A 23,128-nucleotide genomic window follows, 5' to 3' on the forward strand; every position below is an offset into this window, starting at 1 on the left:
TGTGTGACTACTGGGCACAGTTTCATGCCTGGCCCACAGGCTGTCCTGCCCTAAGGTTGAGAGCTCTGTTTGATTGACAGCTCCTGACTGGAAATGCCTGCAGGGTCTTCACTGAATCAGTCTCCTCAACAGACACACACACACTCACACAAACACGGACACACACACACACACACACACATACCAAATCTATATAAAGGACTACCATTAAGGAACATATGAAGACGCTGAAAATAAACCAGTAACCATGTCAAGTAAATAGTCAGTGTAATTGTTTTAATAGCTGTGGGAGAGTGATAAACAGATGGGCGAAAAGACATCATATGAAGGTGATAACCTCAGTACAACTGGAAACACTTTCCAGCACACACAATGTGATATGCCTCATCATATAAGTTTCCAGTGTTGGTTCCAGTATCATGTGTCTGACTCCCGTGTGTGTGTGTGTGTGTGTCCCGTCCTCGCAGCGCACACAGACCCCAACGGCCTGTCGCCAAGGCAGATCAAAAGTGACAGCGATGACGACGACCTGCCAAACGTGACCTTGGACAGTGTTAATGAGACTGGCTCCACTGCGCTGTCTATAGCCCGCGCCGTACAAGAGTGAGTAGCATACAGTAGTCATTTGGTCTGTGTGTGTGTGTGTGTGTGTGTGTGTGTGTGTGTGTGTGTGCGTGTGTGTGTGTTTGAAGCTGAATGTTGCTGGTCCCACCTTTCAGTCAAGGCTGAAAATTCAACTTTTCTAAAAGCATCTGACTCGATAAAGTATTTTCTCCACATTGAATTCTTTGCCTCTGCTGACCCTGTTGCTCTAAAAATCAAACTTCCTCTGTCTGTTGCCTCATCTGCTGCCTCTATCAGTCTGTGGTTGCAGGAATATTGTCTGGACACTATCGCCCTGACCCCTTGCACTGCTGATTGTGTGTAATTTTGATGATTTAGAACACTGCACTGCAAAAGTCTCCATCTTAGAAAATTGTTTTATCTCATATTCAGTTTTAAAATCTTATTTTACTTAAAATACATGGAAAAAATCTGCCAGTAGGATGAGATAGTCCCACTTGTTTGCAATGCTAATCAACCTGATTCCAGACTTTTCTTGAGTTGAGAGTATTTCTCTTGATGCGACCGGACTGATCTGCCTTATTCTGCCTTGTTTCAACATGTTCCTCGAAATTTTCCCTAAAGAGGTGAAACTGCTTTGGAAATAGGTGGAATCATCTCATCCCACTGGCAGATTTTTTTCCATTTCTTTTAAGAAAAAAAATGGAAGATTTTAAGATTAAATATGAGGCTAAATGATGATGACTTTGAGCTTACTCTACTATTGTATTCTGTCTGAACGCAAAAGCTACATGATTAAAATAGAAAATGCAGTGTAAAATGACTATGGTACGTGTGTGCCTCCTTGTAACTGTTCTCGCACATTAGGATGTATCTATGCAGGCGTGCATCTGTGTGCCGTAGTGCATATGGCTCAAACATACTCTATGCCTTGGTCGGTCTACCGACACACAGCTCCTGTGGTGCTGGTCCATCTGTGTTGAATGAAACAACTCGGAGCCTCCCTCTCCAGTGGATGGAGAGGCTTACAGCATCCCGATCAGAAGCAGGAACGCCAAAGAGAAAAGCTTGGCTCGGCCCTGCCCTGCTCCCCTGCTGCCCATAAACCCAGAACAGTCATAACTAGCAGCCTGGCCAGACTCAAGTTAATGCCCACAGGACTATTGTTTAGACTAACAGCTAGGAAACTATTCCAGGGCTCTGGTTGTGTGTGAGACTCCTGCTAATGATGTACCACTATTAACAAGGCTGGGTCGAACAATAGCAACGGGAGCAACCCTTATTAACTGGATATCCCATACGGAAATGAACACATGTACATGTCGGGGATTTCCATATATGGCATATACGTCCATATTAAATGCCTAAATATGAAATGCATTTGAATTTGGCACATTTTCTTATATGAAGATGTGTCTAACATATACAGATACATTCTTTATTGAGTCACCAGCCACCACTGTCATATCTATTGATGCAAATAAATGATCATATATACAATTATACAAGTTACACATATATGTTCAACATATATGGGTTCCACATATATGACTTTATCTGGGGTGGGGGTCTATATGTTTGACTGTATACACACACACACACACACACACACACACACACACACACACACACATATATGTATACACACACATATACAAAGCAGTATATATGTCACATATATGACAACATTTCTCTGGTATAGGGACATATAATATGTTCACATGGTAGATTTCTGTCTGGGTATGTTTTGGTGGTCGTGGTCCTGCCTTCTGGGATGAAATTGTGTACAAGTTCATTGTTTGTTTATGCATCAAAATGGGTTCATGGCTGTGTGAAAACATACTGTAATAGTTAGGGTACAATTGGTATTGTATGTCTGGTGTGTTTGGCATTTTGCAACACATTGTGGCCAAAACGACAGCATTTGAGACATGCTTGTTGAACGGTAGAAGCAGAGGTTGTTGTGGTTCAGGGGAAGGCTCACACACTCACATACAAACACACACACACACACACAAATACACACTGGAGGACTCAGGTTTCGGTGCAGGTTATTGAAAGGGACAGGCGTGCCCCTGAGTGCCACACGTGGGCACTGGGTGGTCAGAGGAGAACAGAGGTTGGCAGGACCCAACCTTTCACTGCCCAAGCTTTCACTATGGAGATAAATCACCAGCCAGGCTTAGCAATGCCCTGCCAGGGCCTGCCCACACACTCACTTCTGTGTGTGCAAAATGCAGACTGTGCTGTGAGGAAACTGTGCACTGTGTGTGCACCTGTGCATGTGTGTGACTATGTGTGGCTGTGCACATGTGAGAAAGTATGTGTGCATGTCTGTATGTATTAATCCTTGTGTGTGTGTGTATATGTGCGTGTGTCTGCTGTATGCATGCACGTGTTTCTTCACAGTGGACGGAACAGCTGGTTGCAGAAGGAGGTCAGCCATTGTCAACAGGAACACAGACTTGCATGTTTGTCTGCGAAAAACAAAGCAGTCTGTAGTCTTCTTGAGTTACATGCTGGTTTGGCCACACAAAGGAGGAATGTGCATTCTGTATTGACTCAACACATGCACTGAATGGGCATTTGCACTGAAACAGAAGCCGTTGGCGCTAAATTGAAACACATATTGATCCTGAATCGGGCTTCCTATATTCCTTTACCTAACAGTATTCATTGTTTTGAAGGTAAATAACAGTTTTGTGTACTTTGTTGTTCATGTTTACGCAAGCAGACTTCCAGAGAATCCAAATAGCATTAGGCGCACTGCTGTCAGTGGAGTGTATGGGCGGAGGATGGGAGTGCCTGCAGCTCACAGTCCAGGTATCCACACATAAATAAATGAGTGAAATGGAGGGAGAGAAAGAGAGAGAGAGAGGGAGAGAGAGATGGAGAAAGAGAGAGAGTGAGAGTGTATGTCATGTGCTTCTTGGGCAGCCTCCTCCATATTCATGCGTTTCCCTTGGGGACCAGTGGATGGGCTATTGTGGGAGAGAGCAAATGAAGGAGGGAGGAAGAGAGAGAGAGGGAGAGATGGAGTGTGTGTGTGTGTGTGTGTGTGTGTGTGTGTGCTGAGGTCTGGCTGGTCCCCAAGGACCTGGGGGCCATGGAGCAGAGCAGGTGGAGGGAGTGGGGGGGTCACGCGAGGGGGGGAGTATCCTCGCCCAGGTACAGGAATGCCCGATGGGCACTCTTCCAGTGCACACACACAGACACACACGCATAGAAATGCACATACACACATGCACGCACACACACACTCACACACCGCACACTTTTTCTTTCCTGTTTTCTTGATAATTCCACTATTTGGACCACGATAAGAAACTTGCGGTGTTGTTGCTGTGTTTAAACAGTGTGTTGTTGTGACCCCATTTCCTATGAGAAGTTAGAAGAATGTGCAATACAATGTTTGTCCCGTGGAAAACCCCTGTTACAGGTGACTCCCTCTCTCTCTCTCCCTCTCTCTCTCTCTCTCTCTAACTCTCTCTCACACACACACACACACCCACACACACCCACACATGCTCATGGACAGCGGATGAGGACGGAAAAAAAAAAAAAGGGGAAACAAAGGAACCAAAACAGAGGTCAGCTCTGTTTGAAATCCTTCTCAGCTGTACTTCCTATTTCTCTCTGCTGCTTTTGGGAGACACAAACAGACACATTCACACAGTCGGGATGCCAGGGTGACACAGGGTTCAAGGTAGCGTTTATTTGCCCCTGGGGTCACATGAGAAAGATCGCCGCATCATTTCTCACACAACGCCTACTATTCACATCGCAGGGGCCTGGTGGTGTGAAAGAGCCCATCTTCAGCGGGAGCAGAGACTTTCTCATTGGCAAATTAATTGAGCAAATTGTTCAGCAAGTCTCGTGACTGACAGCATGACCCCTAAATATAACATTTTCATAATAATATTTATATACTCTTATATTTATATGTATACAATACTTATTTATTAAAAGTAAGTAATGTAATCTGTGAGTGAATCCAACCTCCTTATCCATCCAGTCTACCATGTGTTGAAATCATAAGATGCTTATATTTAAATAATTCTATATTCAATTGTATTGTTTGTTGGCTTTATTCATTTTACTGTTGATATTTCTAGTTTCTGTGTTTATGCTCCATTTGTGTTTTTCCAAACTGCTGAATCCTATTACTTTTAGTGCTGTAACGGCCTAATTTTTCCATGGGGATCATGAAGATTTCAATCTTATCTTACAAGAGGAATAGATTTTGAAGCCGCAGCTGTTTACTTTTCTATCGTTTGTTAGCACTGGTGCATCTGTATTTCATTAAAGACAGGACATTATTATTCATCAGCGTGTCCCACCTTTTGAAATTTCCGTGTATACCCCAAATTGATGAGCTCAAAAGTCGTCACTGGGCTTTTAAGCTGAGATAGCGCTGACAAGCGAATGATCCACAGCAGAGACAAAGCAATTGACTCATATTAAGTGGATTAATTTATGATGAATCGGGAGCCGTTGTTCATCATTTGTTTTAGGGGCTGTCTCATTCAGGCCTTCCTAAATTATATCATAATCATGGAATCACTTCATGGATGAAGTCAGAATGTAAACATCCGCCTCTTCTCCTGGATGTCTGAGCTCAGAGTGTTTCCACTGTAAATCCTGCCGCTCCTCCTCACTCCCCTGGACACACACACACACACACACACACACACACACACACACACACACACACACACACACATACCTTAGACTCACTCTACTCTATCTTCTCAGACTGTGAGATTATTAGATGGCCCAGTAATCTCATCATTCATTTTGGATGAAACCTTGCCATTTTCCTTAGCCTTATGAATACACCCCTTTGTCTCAAGGTTCAGTTTTGAACGTTGTGCTTCTGTGTGATATTTTTTTTCAACTTAGACAGAGAAAGAGAGACAGCAAGAGAGAGTGAGACAGAGTGAGAGAGAGGGAGAGAGAGAGAGAGAGAGAGAGAGAGAGAGAGATGCGAGGGGAGTTGGAGTTCACTTCATATCTGACCCATGCGCTCATTTCCTGTACAGCTTCAGATTGGCAGTAAGCCAAAAGCAACAGGTGATCTGTACGTATGTGTGCGTTTTCTGTATTTCTGTGTATTTGTGTAGCCTGTGTATGTATCAAGAATGTGTGTATATGTCTCTCTCTCTCTCTCTCTCTCTCTCTCCCTCTCTCTCTCTCTCTGTGTGTATGCCTGAGAGACTGTGCTTCGGTGCAGAGACAGGAAGTGGGCTGTGTGTGGTGGAGACAGTTCACTGGAGGGCCTGTCTGGCAACGCATGCTCCTCTTTCAAATCCCTCTAACACAAGCGAAGCCGTTCCTCTCTCTCCCTCCTTACCCTTTTCCCCCCTCCATCCCCTACCTGTTTCTCAATATCCACAGCAGAGACTCCCTGAAAGAAAAACAGTTCCTCTCTTCCACCCCTGACAGAGCCCCCTTAAATATGTCCCATAGATATTGCTCCTCCCTCCTCTGCACTCCTAGTAAACAGAGATGTTCTCACTTTCTATTTCTGCTGCATTTTCCTCTTGCTTGCTCTTGCGTGCAACAATGTTTATCGCTGCTTCAAAGATGTTCAAGGCGTTTTTATAGTTGACCGTCATTAATGGTGAGACGTGGATCTGTTGACAGTTTACCCCAACCCGTTACTCCACCCTCTTTTTTTTTCCGTTTCATGTGCGTGCTCACGTGCAAGTGTGTGTATGTGTGTGTGTGTGTGTGTGTGTGTGAGAGTGTGAACACAGACACGAGTGTTTGTGTTTGCTACAGCATTATATTTAGAGAGCAAGCAACACACACCCAAGATGAGAAGATTTACCAAAAATCGAATAATACACGGCAAACACACTCACAAACAGAGCCTTGTCAATACAGTCTTCTCACATGTGCAAAGACACACACACACACACACACACACACACACACACACACACACACACACACACACAAAACCACTTTCCTGTGGGGCTACATTGTAAACAGTGACAAATTGTGTCATGTACAGTCGTATTGATTACTTATCGGCGAGGAAATGTCATGGCAAATTTTACTGATGATACAAATAACTCAGCAGCCATTAACTTCATTGAACCACTCTGAGAAATATGGCACTTTGGTCCACTGACTGATGGAAGTATGGGAGCGATAAGAAGAGTGATCTTCTTGCTTCATCTGTTTCTCCAGCAGGTAAACTGTAGTTAGACTGTAATGCAGTTCTAATGCAGTGCTGCACCGCCACCTACTGGCATCACCGTGCCTTTGCAATCTTTCACTAACATGGTAATTGTCTACACTGTCATTCAGTCCTTTTCTCCTTTACATAGTGTCATATTTCATCTTAAAATCTTGTGAAGAAAAAATGTGCTCGAGAACAATAGTGAAAGTTCGAAGAAAAAAAATCAGGAGCTCTTTGGGGATAGGGCAAATGGGCAATATAAGTAAACAGCGATTGTCTAGCTTACTTGTAATGGAAGTCTGTGGTGGACCCTGGCAAAGACTGACGAAGATTTAATAAAGAATTTTTAATTAATGAAGAATTTTTAATTTACAGCCTAATCAGAGTGCCCCTGATTTTTTCTTGTAAGCCAACCACCTCCATGGACTTCTATTACAAGTAAGCTGGACAGTAATTGTTTAAATATCTTAAAATCTTGTGTTTTTTTTTTTGTGAGAAAATCCTCTAGTGGGATGAGATAATTCCATTTTTTCCCCAATGCATTTTCACTAATTTCAGTGTTTGGGGAGTACAATATGTCCATGGCAGAGTGAGGCAGATCAAGTATCAAGAAAATGACACTTGATTCAAGAAAATCCTGGAAACAAGTTGATCAGGATTGTTTTGAGAAACACAAGATTTCAGGACTGAGTATGAGGCTTTTCCCAGTTCTATGTTTAAGAGGATTTGATGACAATGGGACAAAGCCGTATTCACAGCAAGCCAATGTTTCATTTTGGTTTTTGTTTTGCTTTTGCAGCTCCATGTCCCCGTTCAGTATTGACAGCATACGGCGCCCCAGGAGGTCAGAGTCTCCAGACTCCAAAAAGCGACGAATCCACAGGTGTGACTTTGAAGGCTGCAATAAAGTGTACACCAAGAGCTCCCATCTAAAAGCACACCGGAGGACGCATACAGGTCAGTGGGGCTCAGCTTGTGTGTTTTGTATTCTGTGATTTAATTCTACAACATCATCTGATTGGGTAGGTCCAACCGTGGCTACATCATCATGCACAGAAAATTCCCCTTAAATTTTCTTAACCCTATAATTATAACTATTTCAATTCCGTTTTCCATTTTCACTTTAATCAATACTTGACCAAAATACTTTGAACACTTCCCCTGTTCACCCTGGACCATACCATTGGCACTTCAAGTACATATCATATATCATACAACAGAAAGATTGTATAATAACATTTTTTTTTAGATTTTGTTATAGGACTAAATAAAGTTCAGTTTCAAAAAATTGGAATTTTCTGCCAATTCTGTCATAGTTCAGGCTTTATAGGGTTAATCCTGGTTTTGACAACGTATGATGACATATGCAAATCATACTGGATAACACAGAGTAACTTCTAAGACTTTTTAGTAACTTCTAAGTCCAATTTAGTTTGAATCAAGACAAAGTCCAACCAGAGACCAGAGCAAATCAGTCCTGTTCAAAACCAGAACCAGTATAGCCAATAAATGCTGTATATTGTACACAAAGATGAACAGATGTCAAACCAGGTCAGTTTTATTTGTATAGCTCAGTATCATAAATTACAGATTTGCCTTAAGGGGCTTTACAGCAACACAACATCTTTTGTCCTTAGACCCTCACATCAGATAAAGGAAAAAATCCTTTTAATGGTGAGAAAAAAACAGGAAGATACCTCAGGGAGAGCAAAATAGAGGAGCGTTACCTCCCCAGATTTGCAGGGTATAGAGTAACTTTCAGTATCCAGTTAATCAGTGCATACGAATTAACTGATCAAAGAACAGAGGCCACAGCATAACGGTGAGAGTTTCTGCAGATGAAATATCTTAAATTGTTTGTAGAGCTTGGGTGAAAAAAGTCAGAAAAGTATAATAGCCTGTGCCCTGAAGTCATTTGTGAGGCATGCCAAGAAGATCAGAGGTAGCTTATTACTTCTGGAGTCACCATTTCTTACCTGTGTGTTTAAAGTAAATGACAGGTACTTTTGTTCAGCCAAAGAGAGAGGGATAACCGGTGGACAAGCCTTTACATATCTTGTAGGGGTGGACTGTTTTTTGTCTGTTGTCAGTTGCTGTACTGGTTTACTGCTAATAATAATAACTTTATTAGTCTGGCTCTTATTTTAGCAATTTTACAAAGTGTTTCAAAGATAAAAATAAAATGGGAGAAGACAAAATACGTCAAATAAAATACAGTCGGAAACTATGAAAGTGAAACAAACCGAAAAAACTTGAGCCAAGTGCATCAAACAATACATTAAACAGACTAAGTGAGACAAGGAAAAGTAAAATAATACAATGTGAGCCATAAAACAAAATGGAAAGAGTGAAATAAAGTCAGATTTGGTCATTAAAAGGTCTGCCAAAAAATACAAATACAAAATAAAAGAACATAAAAGTGACAACAAGGGTAAAACAGAAGAAACGTCTGGCAGTGGGGCTACTGACTGTATAACAAAGGGGATACTCAGTCACAGAGCCACAACGTTTAACCCAGAATACAGTTTTTTTCAATCGCTTTTTCCAGTATAATGAAACTGGGATCCACTTTGTCGTCATCTTCACCTCCAAACCACAGCAGAAGTTTTCTTTTGCAAATGGGTTCATACCTTTTCATTGGATTCACACATGTTTCAGGCTCTTTTGCACAACACTTCTCTCATGTGTCATTTACATGGCCCTGACTCCATTGACTTCACTACGGTAGTCAAAAGCAAAACATCTGCTCACAGCTGATAGAAATGACCTGCATCACTGTGAAATCACTAGTGCACCTGCATCACTACCCTCTCCACAAATCACCATTCACCAATCAATCAGTATGCACCTACAGAAAAGGGGCCTATAAATTGTATTCTGTATTCTCAAATCCTTTGAGTTTTTCTGTGTAATACTGTATGTGAATTACAGTATTTCAATTTTTGCCATCAATACAGTAAATTTTCACTTCAGAGTCTTTCTAAGTTTGGATGCAATTCTTTACTATAAGTTCACATTTGAATGTGTAGCACACAGGAGAACCTTGTTCAAACTGATAGCTGTATTTTGTATTCTGCTGTCAGCTGTGTTACAGTACAGTAGAGCTGATTGAAGGAATCTAAAAAGGAAGGAATCTAAAATTGGCTTTTGCTACTTGCTTCACAATATGTAACTATGTAAATTGTCCAAAAAAAAAATGACTGCAGTACACACAGGAAAAAGTAAGGTTGAACCTGCTCACACTGAAAAGGGTATGTTGCATTTTGGTGTTGAGTATGAAGTGAGTGCGTGGCTGGATTAACTCGCTTGACTGCAAGTTGTGTTGGGCGGTGACAAAATGTGCTTTTGCTGCATGTTTGAAATGTTTTGCCACGGTAAGAGCCTTTTGCAAACAAAATGTGTTATTTTGGGAAGAGCGCCTCTCATTAGGCCTATGGATTAACTGTTTTGATACCATGGTTTCTGAGTTGACAGAGGAGGTAAAGCGATTGGAAAAAACTGTAAGACCTTAACCAGAGAATGGCCAAGTTACTCCATTCAAGTAAACCTGCTAGTGAAAGTGACAGCACTGAAATGCCACTGATAATTTTGTGTGTTCCTCTGCAGGGGAAAAGCCATACAAATGCACCTGGGACGGCTGCACGTGGAAGTTTGCCCGTTCTGACGAGCTGACACGGCATTACAGGAAACACACGGGGGTCAAACCCTTCAAGTGTGCAGACTGTGACCGCAGTTTCTCCAGGTCCGACCACTTGGCCCTGCATCGGCGGAGACACATGCTGGTCTGAACCGGACGAAGGGAAAGAGAGAGAGAGAGAGAGAAAGAGAGATGGAACACACAGATGGAATAGACATACATATACACAGGCAGCCGGGGGAGCAGGGTCTCCCTCTGAATGTGGTTCAGCTGGCCTGGACACACACACACATACACACACACTCACACACACATACACACAAGCACATACATGCACACATTACACACACCCACACACACTCTCATCTGTTGCAATGAGAGAGGAGGGAGAGGTGCACAGAGCTTATTGAGCACAAAACAGGGTCACTTCTGGATGCTCACGGGGTTGGAAGGAAGAGACGGCAGGATCTTTTATTGTCGTTGTTGTATGGAGTATAATGGAGATCTGTCTTTTACAGCACTGTTGCTAAATGTTTCACTTAGATTTTTAAGATGGACTCGTACTCTTCATTTGGACAAAAATAGAAAAAAAAAAAAGAAAAAATAATGCAATCGCAACTGTTTCTTCTAGGTATCCTTCTTTTGATTATTGTTCAAATGGCTGCTTTTCAGGCATTCATAATGTGAAAGACCCCAGTGTATGGATTGGATTTGCTGTGTGTGCTGTGCTCTTTTTGAGCCAGGCCAAAATGTAAGCCTGGGTTGGACCACAGGAATGGACTTGGGCTTAGTTTGAGCCACAGGCAGTATTGTTGCACCGTCCCCTGCCAGAGCGCTGCCTCCCTGTGACTCTGAGTCGTGACCAGCAGAGGGCGCCATCTCCCCAAGGATGGTTTCTTTTGCATGCTGGAGCCTGCTTGTATACGGAAGGCACCTGATAAGCCAGTGATATAGAGGCTAAAAGAGGGCTGGAATTTCACCTATCCCAAGGCCAGCAACCCAACAAATGAGAATGAATCATATAGCCACAACCAGAATAGAGCATCAGCAACCACAACACATAAACACATCCACTCATAACACAAGATACAGGCCTGCTTCTTATATTTGGTTGGTTTCATTTCAGAGAAAACTCAACATGCATACCACCACACCAGCAACGAAATATACCATTTGTAATCCACTCACAGGGTTGGCTAGACCCCAGCTCTCATCAGTGCTATCCTTCATGTTGAGCCTATTGAAAGCATTTTCTTTAAAAGTAAAAAAAATATATATATTTGGTGCATTTTGTGCTGTGATTAGCAATCAGTAAAGTGCAATCTTATAGGGTAAATATAATTTCAGTATGACAACTTTTTTTTTTTGTTTGTTTATTGTATCTTGCTTTTTTAATGCCTGCTTTGATTATGTTTAACTCAGAAGAAAAAAAAAAAAATCAACCCTTCATGTACAATGAACTTTGAAACAATCAGTGAACATATCCAGTATGTGAAAAACACAGAGGCACCTTACAGACTCAAGCTCTAATTCTTTCCCATTCTATCTGCTTTTAGTATTAAGCTCTATTTTCTCAGCTGGTTTTGACAGTGAAAGGAATTTGCCGTCTTGTACAACAGCATCGACTGAAGACCCCCGGCTGCAGCGTTTACAGGGATAGTGTGGTTTCTGATGTACAATACAAAAGAGCAATACATTCTGAACAAGGTGATGAGAAGGTATAACAACCTCCTCTTTGTTCTGTTTGCTGATGTCAGCGAGGGTTGGCGATCACGGACAAGTTTCTTGTCGTGCCACCTCCGTATGCCACTTCATCTCCCTCTGCGACCGATCGGTTCGTAGCTCCAGCACAAGTCTCTAGTCTGAAGCTTCTGTCTACTTTGCACCTGTAAGCAGCACAGCCTTAGATAGGGAGTTACTCCAAGTCATCTTATAATTTCTTTTTCTTTTTTTTTTCTTTTTTTTTTTTTTTTTTTTGTTGGTCTCATCTACAAAAAGTCACTTGAAATGTTCTCACCTCAGATCAAATACTTGTTAAGTTTGCTGATTCATCTGGAATTTGGTTATAGAAGATGCTGTAATGTTGAGGAATCACATACATACATTAATACATACACACATTTGCATATATACTTTTGCACACTTTTGCACACAAGTACATTTCTGAAAACTTTTTTTTTTTTTTTTATAGTGGTTTCATCTCTGTTATTGCCATATAGAAACACTTTATCCTTGCAAATGCACCTCACTATACATTAATTAAAAAATACAGTATAAAAATATGATCGATTTTATAGTCATAATAACCCACATTATGTATTTCCTGTGGTCTCCTGTTAAACACCTATGCTGTGTAACGGCTTAAGACATAAACCCAGTACCAGAGTAACCCATATAACACGATACTGCTGCCAAATGCAGTTTTTGGACTAAGGCCAGTAAATGGAAATGGTGACCCTTTTTGATAACAGCACCATGGAAACCACAAAAGCACACACACACACACACACACACATGCCCAAAACACACACTCATGCACGGCCACTTAAACACAACATCCTCACTTTCAGCAAGTATAGCCAAATACAGGGAGTCAGCTCCACACCTGCACCCAGTGTCTGCACCCTTTGATATAATGAAGAATGGTAATGTATGTTGTCATATTTATGTATATTATTTGTGCACATGTCATTAAGCCCAGTTGTATTATCATTTTGGCAAAAAGCATATCAGCACCTTGTTTGTTTATGAGTATGATTTTCAAATTATTTTTATTTCAGATGTCAATTTATACACAAATAATCATCATCATATTTTATCATCCATATACTGTGTAAAAGCATTTTATGATTGAGGGGCACTTCATGATTGCATATAACTCTTTTTCTGTAAAAAGGATCTTTTGAAATGTTGTAATATATGTGATAGTGAAGATAAAAACTTATTACCAAGTTCTACAGGCTGTATATACATTGGAAAAATAGGGCTTTTGATTAGTAGATGCAGGAAATACATTTATACATGTAAAGTCTTTTTCAGAGACTGTAATTTATCTAATTTGATATACAGTGAAATGGGGCTAATGGTATTCATCCTGTAAATTATCATATGTGATGTTATGTAACAGTTTGCTTCTCTTTTGGGTTGTGGTTAACTAAGTTCATGTTTAAATCATTCTTTCCCAAGGCTGAACCAGTGTTTGCTATCAACACATAATTTATATACATTGACCATATCAAGGTACTCAATTCCCTGTGTTGATACTTTGCCATACCTGGATGAGAAATTTATATCGGTCAAGCACATATCAACAACCCATGTACTCTTGTATTCAGTATATGACTTTGCATGCCTTAATCCAACAATTTTTTAAAAAATTCAATTTGACTTGAAGATGGCTATGAGTGTGTCTACAGGACAGGGTGTATTGTATTTCCCTCCAGCATCTCTTTCCTCATTTTAAAGCATAATTTTGTAACGGTAACCAGGGTCAAAGTTATGCAATAACAATTAATAGTGCCTCATATCACAAACTTGTAATACCAACTGCTCTGTGCAGAGTTTCGATTTCAACACGTGTGCTCAAATTAATACATTTTCAGATGAGAAACCATTTTGGAGAAGCACAGACACCATTATGCAAATCTGACCTCTAATGTTTAACTTTCTTTTCGCACTGAGCCTTATACCATTGTTTCAAATGCAGCATCCTCCCATGACATTTTTCACAGGCTGTTTATACTACCCATTATTACTTTGCTTGCAATAAGTCACTCCCTCTTAGGGGAACAAAACTGAGTTATAAAGGCCTCTTGATGTTTCAGATTCAACACAGTAATTCCATTGAAGATAATGAGGAATCTTCTGCTGAAAATACTGTGGCCTGGATTCCAGCTGTAGAGTGACTCCTTTGTGAATGAATACTGATCTATCAGTTCAATATCTATTTACTTTTCTGTGTAACATCTGCGTTTCTTTTCCTGCTTTTGGAATTTTAAGTAGTGGAGCCAATGCCTATGTTTCCAGTTTGCTGATATTACGTACAGTAATCGTTGTTCCTGTATTTATGTAAAGTGAGTGTATTGTAAATATATTCAGATCTTTTCACTCTTACCGTAAAAAAAAATTGTGATATTGCTCAGCATTGCTTCAAAAGGGAGATTCTGCTCATGGAATTCCGCGTCTGCAAAAGAAATTTTTAATCCTAATATTTTTCAGAAGTTCAAGAACAGGTGTCCTTCTCCGTTATGTTTTTCTTTTCTCCAAGAGTTGTTTAAGTATACAGTCAGTGTTTTGCCTTTTTCTCTGTATTTTTCATATGGATGGAGCTGTGAAATTAAAATAAGTTCAAACATATACATGTATATTAATATGAATGGAGGCATGAAGGTTAATAAAGTTGCATTTTGTATGTAACACACTGGTATGGAGCTAGTTGGTATGTATGACTGATGTGGATGGTATGTGGTCTTGATGTCACTTAGACATCTGAGCACTGTACTCACATTCCCTGGCATTCAGAAACCTAATCTTAGTATTAGGGAAGCCATTTCAAATGATAGCTACATATAGTTGTGCACAGCTTTCAGAGTACATTTTCTAACTACGGGGAGAAGAAAATATCTTGAAGTTCAACCGCAGACTTACTCGTAGATCATTTCAGCACCAGCATTTGAAAATGCTCTATAGCACACACATATTTAGCATAAATGTAAAAAAAATAAAGCTCTGATCAGTAGTTTTACGCTCTGTAAACCCCTTGTCATTTTGTTATTATGTGGTACAGACAAAAATGCTGTCATAAAAACCAGTGTGTCTCAACATGCATTGATGTATGTGGTGACCGCGTGTAGTGAATGTCATTTCTGAGAATAAGGCCGTCTTTGAAGGATTTCTTCCCTGCATACATCCAGTACATTCTGTACGGCGCTGTACTATAACTGGATCTGGATAAATGTGTCTGTCAACTGGCAAAGGATTCAGATGATTACAATAACAAGAGTTCAATTCCCACTCCACGGAGCATTTTGGTGTAGATTGCATGCGCGATTTATCACTCACATGAAAACTCTTGAGTGCAGTCTCTGCTGTGCGAGCAGAGCCCAATCAAAAGGAGCATAATAGCAAATAGAAGTGATACCATAACAACCTTTACAATCCCCACAAGGAACTTTCCCCGGTCTCAGGACATGCCAAAACACCTTCCCTGGTTGGTACAGCAGGCACGTCTTGGCACTCCATTGTCAGTTCCTCCTCTATGACTCATTTCACTCACACTGTTTCAGCGCAATGGAAAAAAAAAAAAAAAAAAAGAAAAAGAAAGAAAGAAATTTTGGTATGTTTTAATTGAGAGCTCCAGAAATGTCAACAACAACAGCTGCACCGATAATGAAAAGTGAGGCAATGTGGAAAAATTATACTTGGACATGTGAATAAGAAACACCATTGGTGAAATCAGTTTTTAATTTACATCAAGAGGAAACAGCAAAACAAACTATGGTTGTCAACTCTCACACACACTTCTTTTCCTTCCTCTCTCCTCCTTCTCTTTCTTCTCCTTCTCTTCTCGACCACATGGTAAGCAACTCGCTCTCCTCAGCTAGTTTTTATTTTTCAGAATCTGCTAGAGGGAATCCATCTAAAACATGTATCATAAACACACAAGCACAACTCCTACTCACTTTTTTGACTCACTAAATTACCAGTGATGTTCACCATCTCTGAAAACCATTGCCTACATCTCTATATCCTACCTGCTATTTCCATACAAGTTTATTTCACTTAATATTGCTTCTTACTCCTTTAACCCAGTTCTTCCTGATTATGAAAGAAGTAAAGCGCAAAAACATGGTAAAGCATAAAAATTTGACATTCCCCGATTTGTTTTTTTCCATGCCAGCATTGAAACCCATGATCTGCATCAACACCGCCTTGACAGCCTTTTAACAGTTCACAGCACACATCGGTTCATTGGTTAACAATTATAGTTAATCCATGTGCAGTCACAAACAAAAGACTGCCTGGAAATTGGGACAGAAATTAAAAATGGATGTGGTAAAGTGATATAAAACTGTGTATCAGAAGATCTGCACCATGCTGAAGAACCTTTGTCAAACAGAGGGACCCGTCTTCAACAATTTTCTGATTCAAAAACATTAAAAAAAAAAAAAAAATCAAAAACATTTACTTTGAAAAACAAACTCTGACCACATGAATATGGAACACCTTGGCAAAAGAGTAAAACATAAAAAAAAAATACTTATTCATAGTCACAAAACATTATTCCACCAATCAGACATTCGAAAATAATTATTCAGCACAAAACTTTTATTTGGAATTTCACTCGGATGGCCAGATGCCTGTATGAGCACATATTATTGATTTAGGCTACATTTATGTTTTCAAGCTACGACACAAAATAATGTAACACATAACATGTTTTGTCAACAATGTCAAATTACTGAGTGTATATATTATGATTTTTTTTCCCCTCTCAAAAACGTATTGCATTAACTCCCTGGCACAGCCTACACTGATCCTCAGCTGTGGAGTGTCTGATGACAGTGTAGACTGTAACAATATTGTCAGAATTTGATCCTTATTGCCTAAAAAAAATAAGAATGAAACAGTCTCTGCAGTTTAAAATAGAACGTTTGAAATCTTAGTACACCCAAATACAATCAGTGGATCCTATGCTTGAACAGCAAATATAAAATATATACATCTTAACAAATTATAGGAACTTGAAATAATTATGCTCATAAAGACTCAAATTATAAAGGAATTTGGTCATAAATAGAAATATTTTCTTACAACACCCAGAAATTGCTGTATTTTGAAAACATTAAAGCCAAGGAAGGGCAGCAAATATACAGTATTATTTTTGCAGTGTAGAGTACCCGATTGAACAAAGTTGACCGACAGGACAGCTTTGTTTTTCATTCATGAAGAAAACATCAAAAGGCACTTTGAAAAGGTGTAAGAATAAATGGACATTGTTCTTGTACAGTATTCAAAGAAACCAAAAGCATGCACAGAGGGGCAGGTGCTCAGTCCAAAGAAAGTCCCACAGAGAGCCTGGAGGGGCCATGATATCTGATGTACGCTGCTCTGAAATCACTGAAAGTCAGCTTATCTACTGGATGCTATGATGTCGTATTCCTGTAATGGGCTGACCAAACTCCCTGTAATGCTGCAATCTAATGCAGGGATTTGAAAGCAAAAGATTGTCAAGATAAACGAGTCACGACTTCTATGTCATGAGCTGTCTATCATAATAACTTCTGTAACAGGAGAAAGGGGTTAAGTCGGCCCAATTACTGCAATGCACCTTTAGAAAAACATGATATCTGAGTCTTGTACGCGAGACTTTTGCACAGTTATTTTGAGCAGTAACTATCAGCTCTCCTGTCTTACCGCTGTTAAAATGACACGTTTGTTTGTTGTTTGCTGTTGCTCAAGGACACAGTAAGTCCAGGATTAACCTATAGCTTAGGCAAGCAAACTGTGGGAGAACGTATTTCAGGGCTGATGCAAAGAGCCTCTGCAACTGCTCTCTCATCACATTAAGGTAAACTGAATTTTTAAAGAATGTTATCTTCCATTAATGCATAAAACATGCATATTGAGTGTTCATAAGGGTTTCGAAATTGCCTTACAGGACTATCAGACAGGTGCTGAAACACCATTTGGATTTATCTGTGCACCTGCCTGAAATAAATATTACCAATATCTGTAATGGCCATATCTATATTACATTATAAGGGCATTTATAAGACACTGAAAAATGGCAATAATTCAGTCAAAATAAAAGTGACCACAGACACAAATAACATCCTATAATCTTTATCTTATACTGATCCTCTCTTCCAGAGCTATCAGGGAATACATTTTGTGTTTCTTTGGGTGCAATTGTCCTCTGTGGGGATTGAACCCACAACTCTGGCAGTGTTATTGTCATGCTGTATGCACTGAGCTGACCACATGGCTCAACTCGCACACTGTGCTCATCCTCCTATTTATTCTGGAGTATCTTCTATCTTAGACAAAACCCACAACTTGTTCCTGTATAACTTCAAATACTTGCTAAATTACTTTCTAATGTCATGTTGTACACATAATATCTCATCCTTTGGCTGCTGCCAAAACATCATTTGACCTTACAATTCACAGCCACAGTAATTTACCCATTTCTGTGCTTATGAATAATTACAATTCAGTAAATGCCCCTATGATGTGTTATTGATATGATCTGTACAGAAAAGCAACCCTTTAAAACCCCTGAAAATAAATTATTGGCATTGCTTGTAGAGTTGTTCATGACCTTATTGCAGACAATAAATATATTATTTCATTTACTGCAAAACAAGTAAAGTGAAAATATGATTGAATGTATACCTCCAAAAAATATATGTATATTTTTTTTTCATTATTACAGTTTGACTGCTGTTTTTTGACTGACACCGTGGCAGGATTTCCTGAAAAATTTCCCCAAAGACTGGGGTATACATCTAAAAACAAAACACGACACAGGCAGCATCTGATCTTTTTTAAAATAAAAGAAACAGTAATTATTTGTGGGCCAGCACTGCTACAAATATCTCCACTAGGGAGCAAGTGGTCTAATCCACTGTTTTCTGTGTGGTTGATTTATGATATTTAAGTGCCCGTACTTTTGACAAATTATTTCATTTTGCAATAAAACAAAAAAAAAAATGTGACTGATTAAGGTGAATTACAAGAGGGGGATTCTAGCTCTGGTGCCTCTTCATGTGTAGGGCCAGGTGGTCAGAGCGGGAGAAACAGCGGTTACACACACTGCACTGGAAAGGCTTTGCCCCGGTGTGTTTCCTGAAATGGCGAGTCAGCTCATCAGAACGAGCGAAGCGCCACTCACACCCCTCCCAGGAGCACTGGTACGGCTTCTCTCCTACAACACAACACAAACAAAATGAAGCTCCTGCAGACACAGCACACATAATACAGTTTCCCCTCTCAGATGCATCAGCAAACAAAATTATTTGAGCATACTGAATATTTTTTTGCGTACTCCAAATTCCCTCTCAACTGATTTTGATATAGTGAGGAAGCTAGTGGTGTATCGCACATGTACTTCGACTGCGAGCCATAAATCATAGCGTTTCCTGTCTTTCCCCCTGCCCCCCTTATGAAAGCTACAGGGGTTATGTGATTTGACAGCAGTGAGATGTGGGCCAGGTCTGTCAGCAGACAGAATGTACTGTATCTGCATGCCAAGTGCATTCTTCTGCCTGGCAACACAACAAACTCACCCCAAAATAAGAGGTTGGTCTCAATAACATTCTTTTACGTGTGTTAACAGGGAAACTTTTACCTGTGTGGGTCCGCAGATGGGCTTTTAAATGGGAAGACTTGGTGTATACTTTCTTGCATCCTAAAGATAAAGAAGGAAACTTAAGGTCATTAAGGGCAACAAACTGCATACTTTATTTAAAATAGGCAGCTCCTCCCCCTATATTCAGCTTTCTAGTGATGCAGAATAGGGCTAGGTGATATATCAATATCATATCTATATTTTGATTGACACTGTGGGAGAACAAACCTGAAGAAGCAAAAGCAAAATGTGTATTTGCCCAGGATGTCTTACTTGCAAAAAAACAAAAACAAACAAAAAAAAAAAAAAACTAAAAGAATCAAACACTAGGCACATCTGTCTGAAGACTTTTTAGTTTGCAGTTTGAACATTGTGATATAAGCCTAGATATTGTATTTTGAATATCAGAATATTGTGATATAGCATGACTTTTGTCTTTTCCTGGTTTTAAAGGCCACATTATAGTAAAATAATGCTTTCTAAACTTGTTACACTATTTTAGCTGTTTTATTGTTTACGTCTACCTGCCTGACCATCATATCCACATTAATGACTGTTTATCAAAAATCTCTTGTGCATAAATATCTAAAGAAAGCACTAATAATCACCCCGTCAATATCATCAAAATATCAATATCATGGTCGAACATGTTGTGTTATTTGATTTTGTCTGTGTTGCCAAGTCCTAATGGAGAACTATAAATTCAACTCTGCAGTTACTGTGTCACAGAAGCTGTACAGTAGATTCACCTGGGACATCACAGTGGTGAATCCGCCGTCTCTCCAGGTCAGGATTATTCCTGCGGTTATATCTGAGGGGAGCGGACTGGGCCAACACTGGCGACAGAGGACCGACACCCAATGACGTCTGAGCTGGTCGTGCGGTCTGAACTGGGGTTTGGCTTGAACTCTGGACTGGCCCGAGACCTGGGCTCTGGATTAATCCGACATTGGAATTCAGGTCAGGAGCCAGATCTGGGCTTTGGATTGGTGCTAGACTGGACGTCTGGCCTGGGCCAACGTTATGGGCCTGAAAAGTCAATTTAGAGGCGATGCTGGCTTCGTAGGAGGGTGGCGGGGAAAGCGTGTGAAGTAGCTCTTTCCCCCTGTCCGGACTCGCGGGTTCAGAGTTGGGTGGAGAAGGTGGCAAATAGGTTGGTCTCTGCTGATGGCTTAAATGCGGCGTAAATGGATAACCTTCATTCTGTGGACCGCTTATGGGTTTGACAGAATTCTGAACTGGGCCTAAATGGACATTCCCAATAGGAAGACTTAATGGGGCCATTGGGACGCCATTGCGCAAGTCGGTGCTCACCTGCGATCCATGAGCGTGCTGCTCTAAATCAGAGTTCAAAAGCTGAAAGAGGGGAACATCCTGAAAGTCCACAGATGGCATTTCCTGTTTGATGAAAAAGTTACCACTAGTTGCGTCTGCTGGACTAAAAACACCTGGGTATTCAGGGATTGTTGGTGGTACTCCGTTGCCTTGACAAGCGGGGTGCATCAGGGAGTGGGAGAGAGGTTCTGTCTTGATGGGTCTCATCGGCCTACAGAGACCAGGGTGTAGGTATGTGACATCAGGAAGGAGGAGGTTCATGTTTACACTGTAAGGGGAGCCCAAGTCCTCGGTGAAAGAGGGCTCTAGCATTAGCGCACTGTCCCTGCACAACCTTTTGGAGTCTACCACCCCCGGCGGAGGAGGAGACAGGTAGCTATCCATCTCTGATTTAACCTGAAAAGCAAAAGAGATCACAGTCAGCAGGTCAATTGCTGTACCCAGCAATCCAAATGCATGGACATTCAGAAAAAAACAATCATGAAATTCATGAAAACCATATCCACTTTACTGTAACTGACTCTGAAATATCCACACTAAAATATCCTCTTTCTGACACATTTCCTTTAACATTTGATTTTGCAATAAAAGAAAGGTGACCAGGTTTATACAAGTCAGCAGTGAAACATTTATCAGGGACACTGAACTCCCCAAAGGCCTTATGTTACATTCCCACCTCTCCCGTAAAACCAGTCATTCCAGGGCCCAAAAAAAGATCAGCTGACTAATGCAAAACCATGAACAGAATTGCTCACTACTCTCCACTGATGGTGAAGCATCATAAGACAAACAAAATAACACGACATATCTAGCCTGTGTCCAGAATTTTAAGGGGGAAATAAACGGGGCCTGAAGCTGTACTCGTGTAAATACTACCACATCAAAGAAGTTCTCCCCCCACTGCCTCCCTCGCTTTACAAGCAGCCGCCCTTCTGAAGTGCTCCTGCCTAAGCTATATGGAAATCCATGGCTGAAATTAGAACATCAGTTGCTCTGCAGCGCAATGCATCCTCCTCCCAAGTTTCGGGAACGGGTGCAACGTTTCCTATCCCAGCCATGCACTGCAATGCATATAATTAATTCTTAGCCTACTTTAATTTTGCCTGGGCACAGTCTCCCGTAAGGCTGTTCAATAAATTGAATCTCAGCATCAGCTTCCATATTCAAAAGCATACAATTACAGCCATGCTTAGATATTAACAAATATATTGCCTCCAATATTAAGGGCTACATCCATCCTGGCAACAGCCTGTTTGTGTTTATCAGCTATCAGTATGCAATCTCTCTACGTCAGATCTCTTATTGGTGAGGTTAACAGTAAATTGCATGCCACGACGACACACTGATGCTTCGGCACAGAATCGATCTGGGAAAATAAATGCAATCCCCTACCAAATTGTAATCGTGAAAGGAAGAAGTTCCCGTGATCGCATCCCTCGTGTTACACAGCACTTGTCCATGATCTTCACCTCTCAGACCGTCGGCTGTCAGTGGTGCGGCTTTACGGAGAGACGGCGCGTCCTGCCCTGGAGCAACCCAAACATTATTCCTTAACACAGCGGCCATAAAAGCAGAGGTACTGTCTAGCTACCCAAAACCTTTAGAAAATAAACTGAGCATAAGTATTTTCTTATATTGAAACAAACTGTACAAGCCAGGCGGCAGCTGTCAAGCGTTCATTCTCTCTATTTTGCGCTGGCTTGTCAAATTACGCAACTGCGTGATATCAGCGCGTCTGCAGGGCGGGGCTGAACATGGAGAAAATAAACAGGACAAGTAGACCATGATCGGGATACACCTAATGTTAATGAATACCTTGATTTTGACACCGAGTTTTGATGGTCGAGGCTAAAAGAAACAACGCTCACGTGGGAATAAAGGGGTGATTGTGGGGGATTAACTTGTCAAATCTATGAGCCATGTGTCCACAATCTCATGAAAAAAAATATTGTGAGTCACTGGTTTAAACACTGTCATCTTATGTGGGGTGTTCCACACACTCTTGTTGAGCAGGCTATACGCCTTCAACTTAGTCATAAATGGTTTTCAT

The 23,128-nt window shown here is 40.7% G+C and overlaps 2 protein-coding genes across 2 annotated transcripts in view; one reads left to right on the plus strand and one right to left on the minus strand.

Moving 5' to 3' along the window:
* Positions 1-10,973, plus strand: part of klf12b (Kruppel like factor 12b) — a 36,047-nt gene extending 25,074 nt beyond the window's left edge. The window contains exons 4-6 of the mRNA XM_030080668.1: positions 468-603; positions 7,554-7,711; positions 10,361-10,973. Coding sequence (XP_029936528.1) covers positions 468-603; positions 7,554-7,711; positions 10,361-10,542 — 476 coding nt within the window. The 3' untranslated portion in view covers positions 10,543-10,973. The remainder of the gene's footprint in view (positions 1-467; positions 604-7,553; positions 7,712-10,360) is intronic.
* A 5,730-nt stretch (positions 10,974-16,703) lies between these two features.
* Positions 16,704-22,785, minus strand: klf5b (Kruppel like factor 5b). Its single transcript, XM_030080667.1, has 4 exons — positions 22,471-22,785; positions 20,493-21,474; positions 19,744-19,803; positions 16,704-19,320 (listed from the first exon to the last, which is right to left on the minus strand). The coding sequence occupies exons 1-4, from the start codon at positions 22,642-22,644 to the stop codon at positions 19,142-19,144; spliced, it is 1,395 nt and encodes a 464-aa protein (XP_029936527.1). The 5' UTR covers positions 22,645-22,785; the 3' UTR covers positions 16,704-19,141.
* Between the last annotated feature and the right edge of the window lie 343 nt (positions 22,786-23,128).

This window comes from Myripristis murdjan, chromosome 21 (genome assembly GCF_902150065.1).
Source record: "Myripristis murdjan chromosome 21, fMyrMur1.1, whole genome shotgun sequence".
NCBI lineage: Eukaryota > Metazoa > Chordata > Actinopteri > Holocentriformes > Holocentridae > Myripristis > Myripristis murdjan.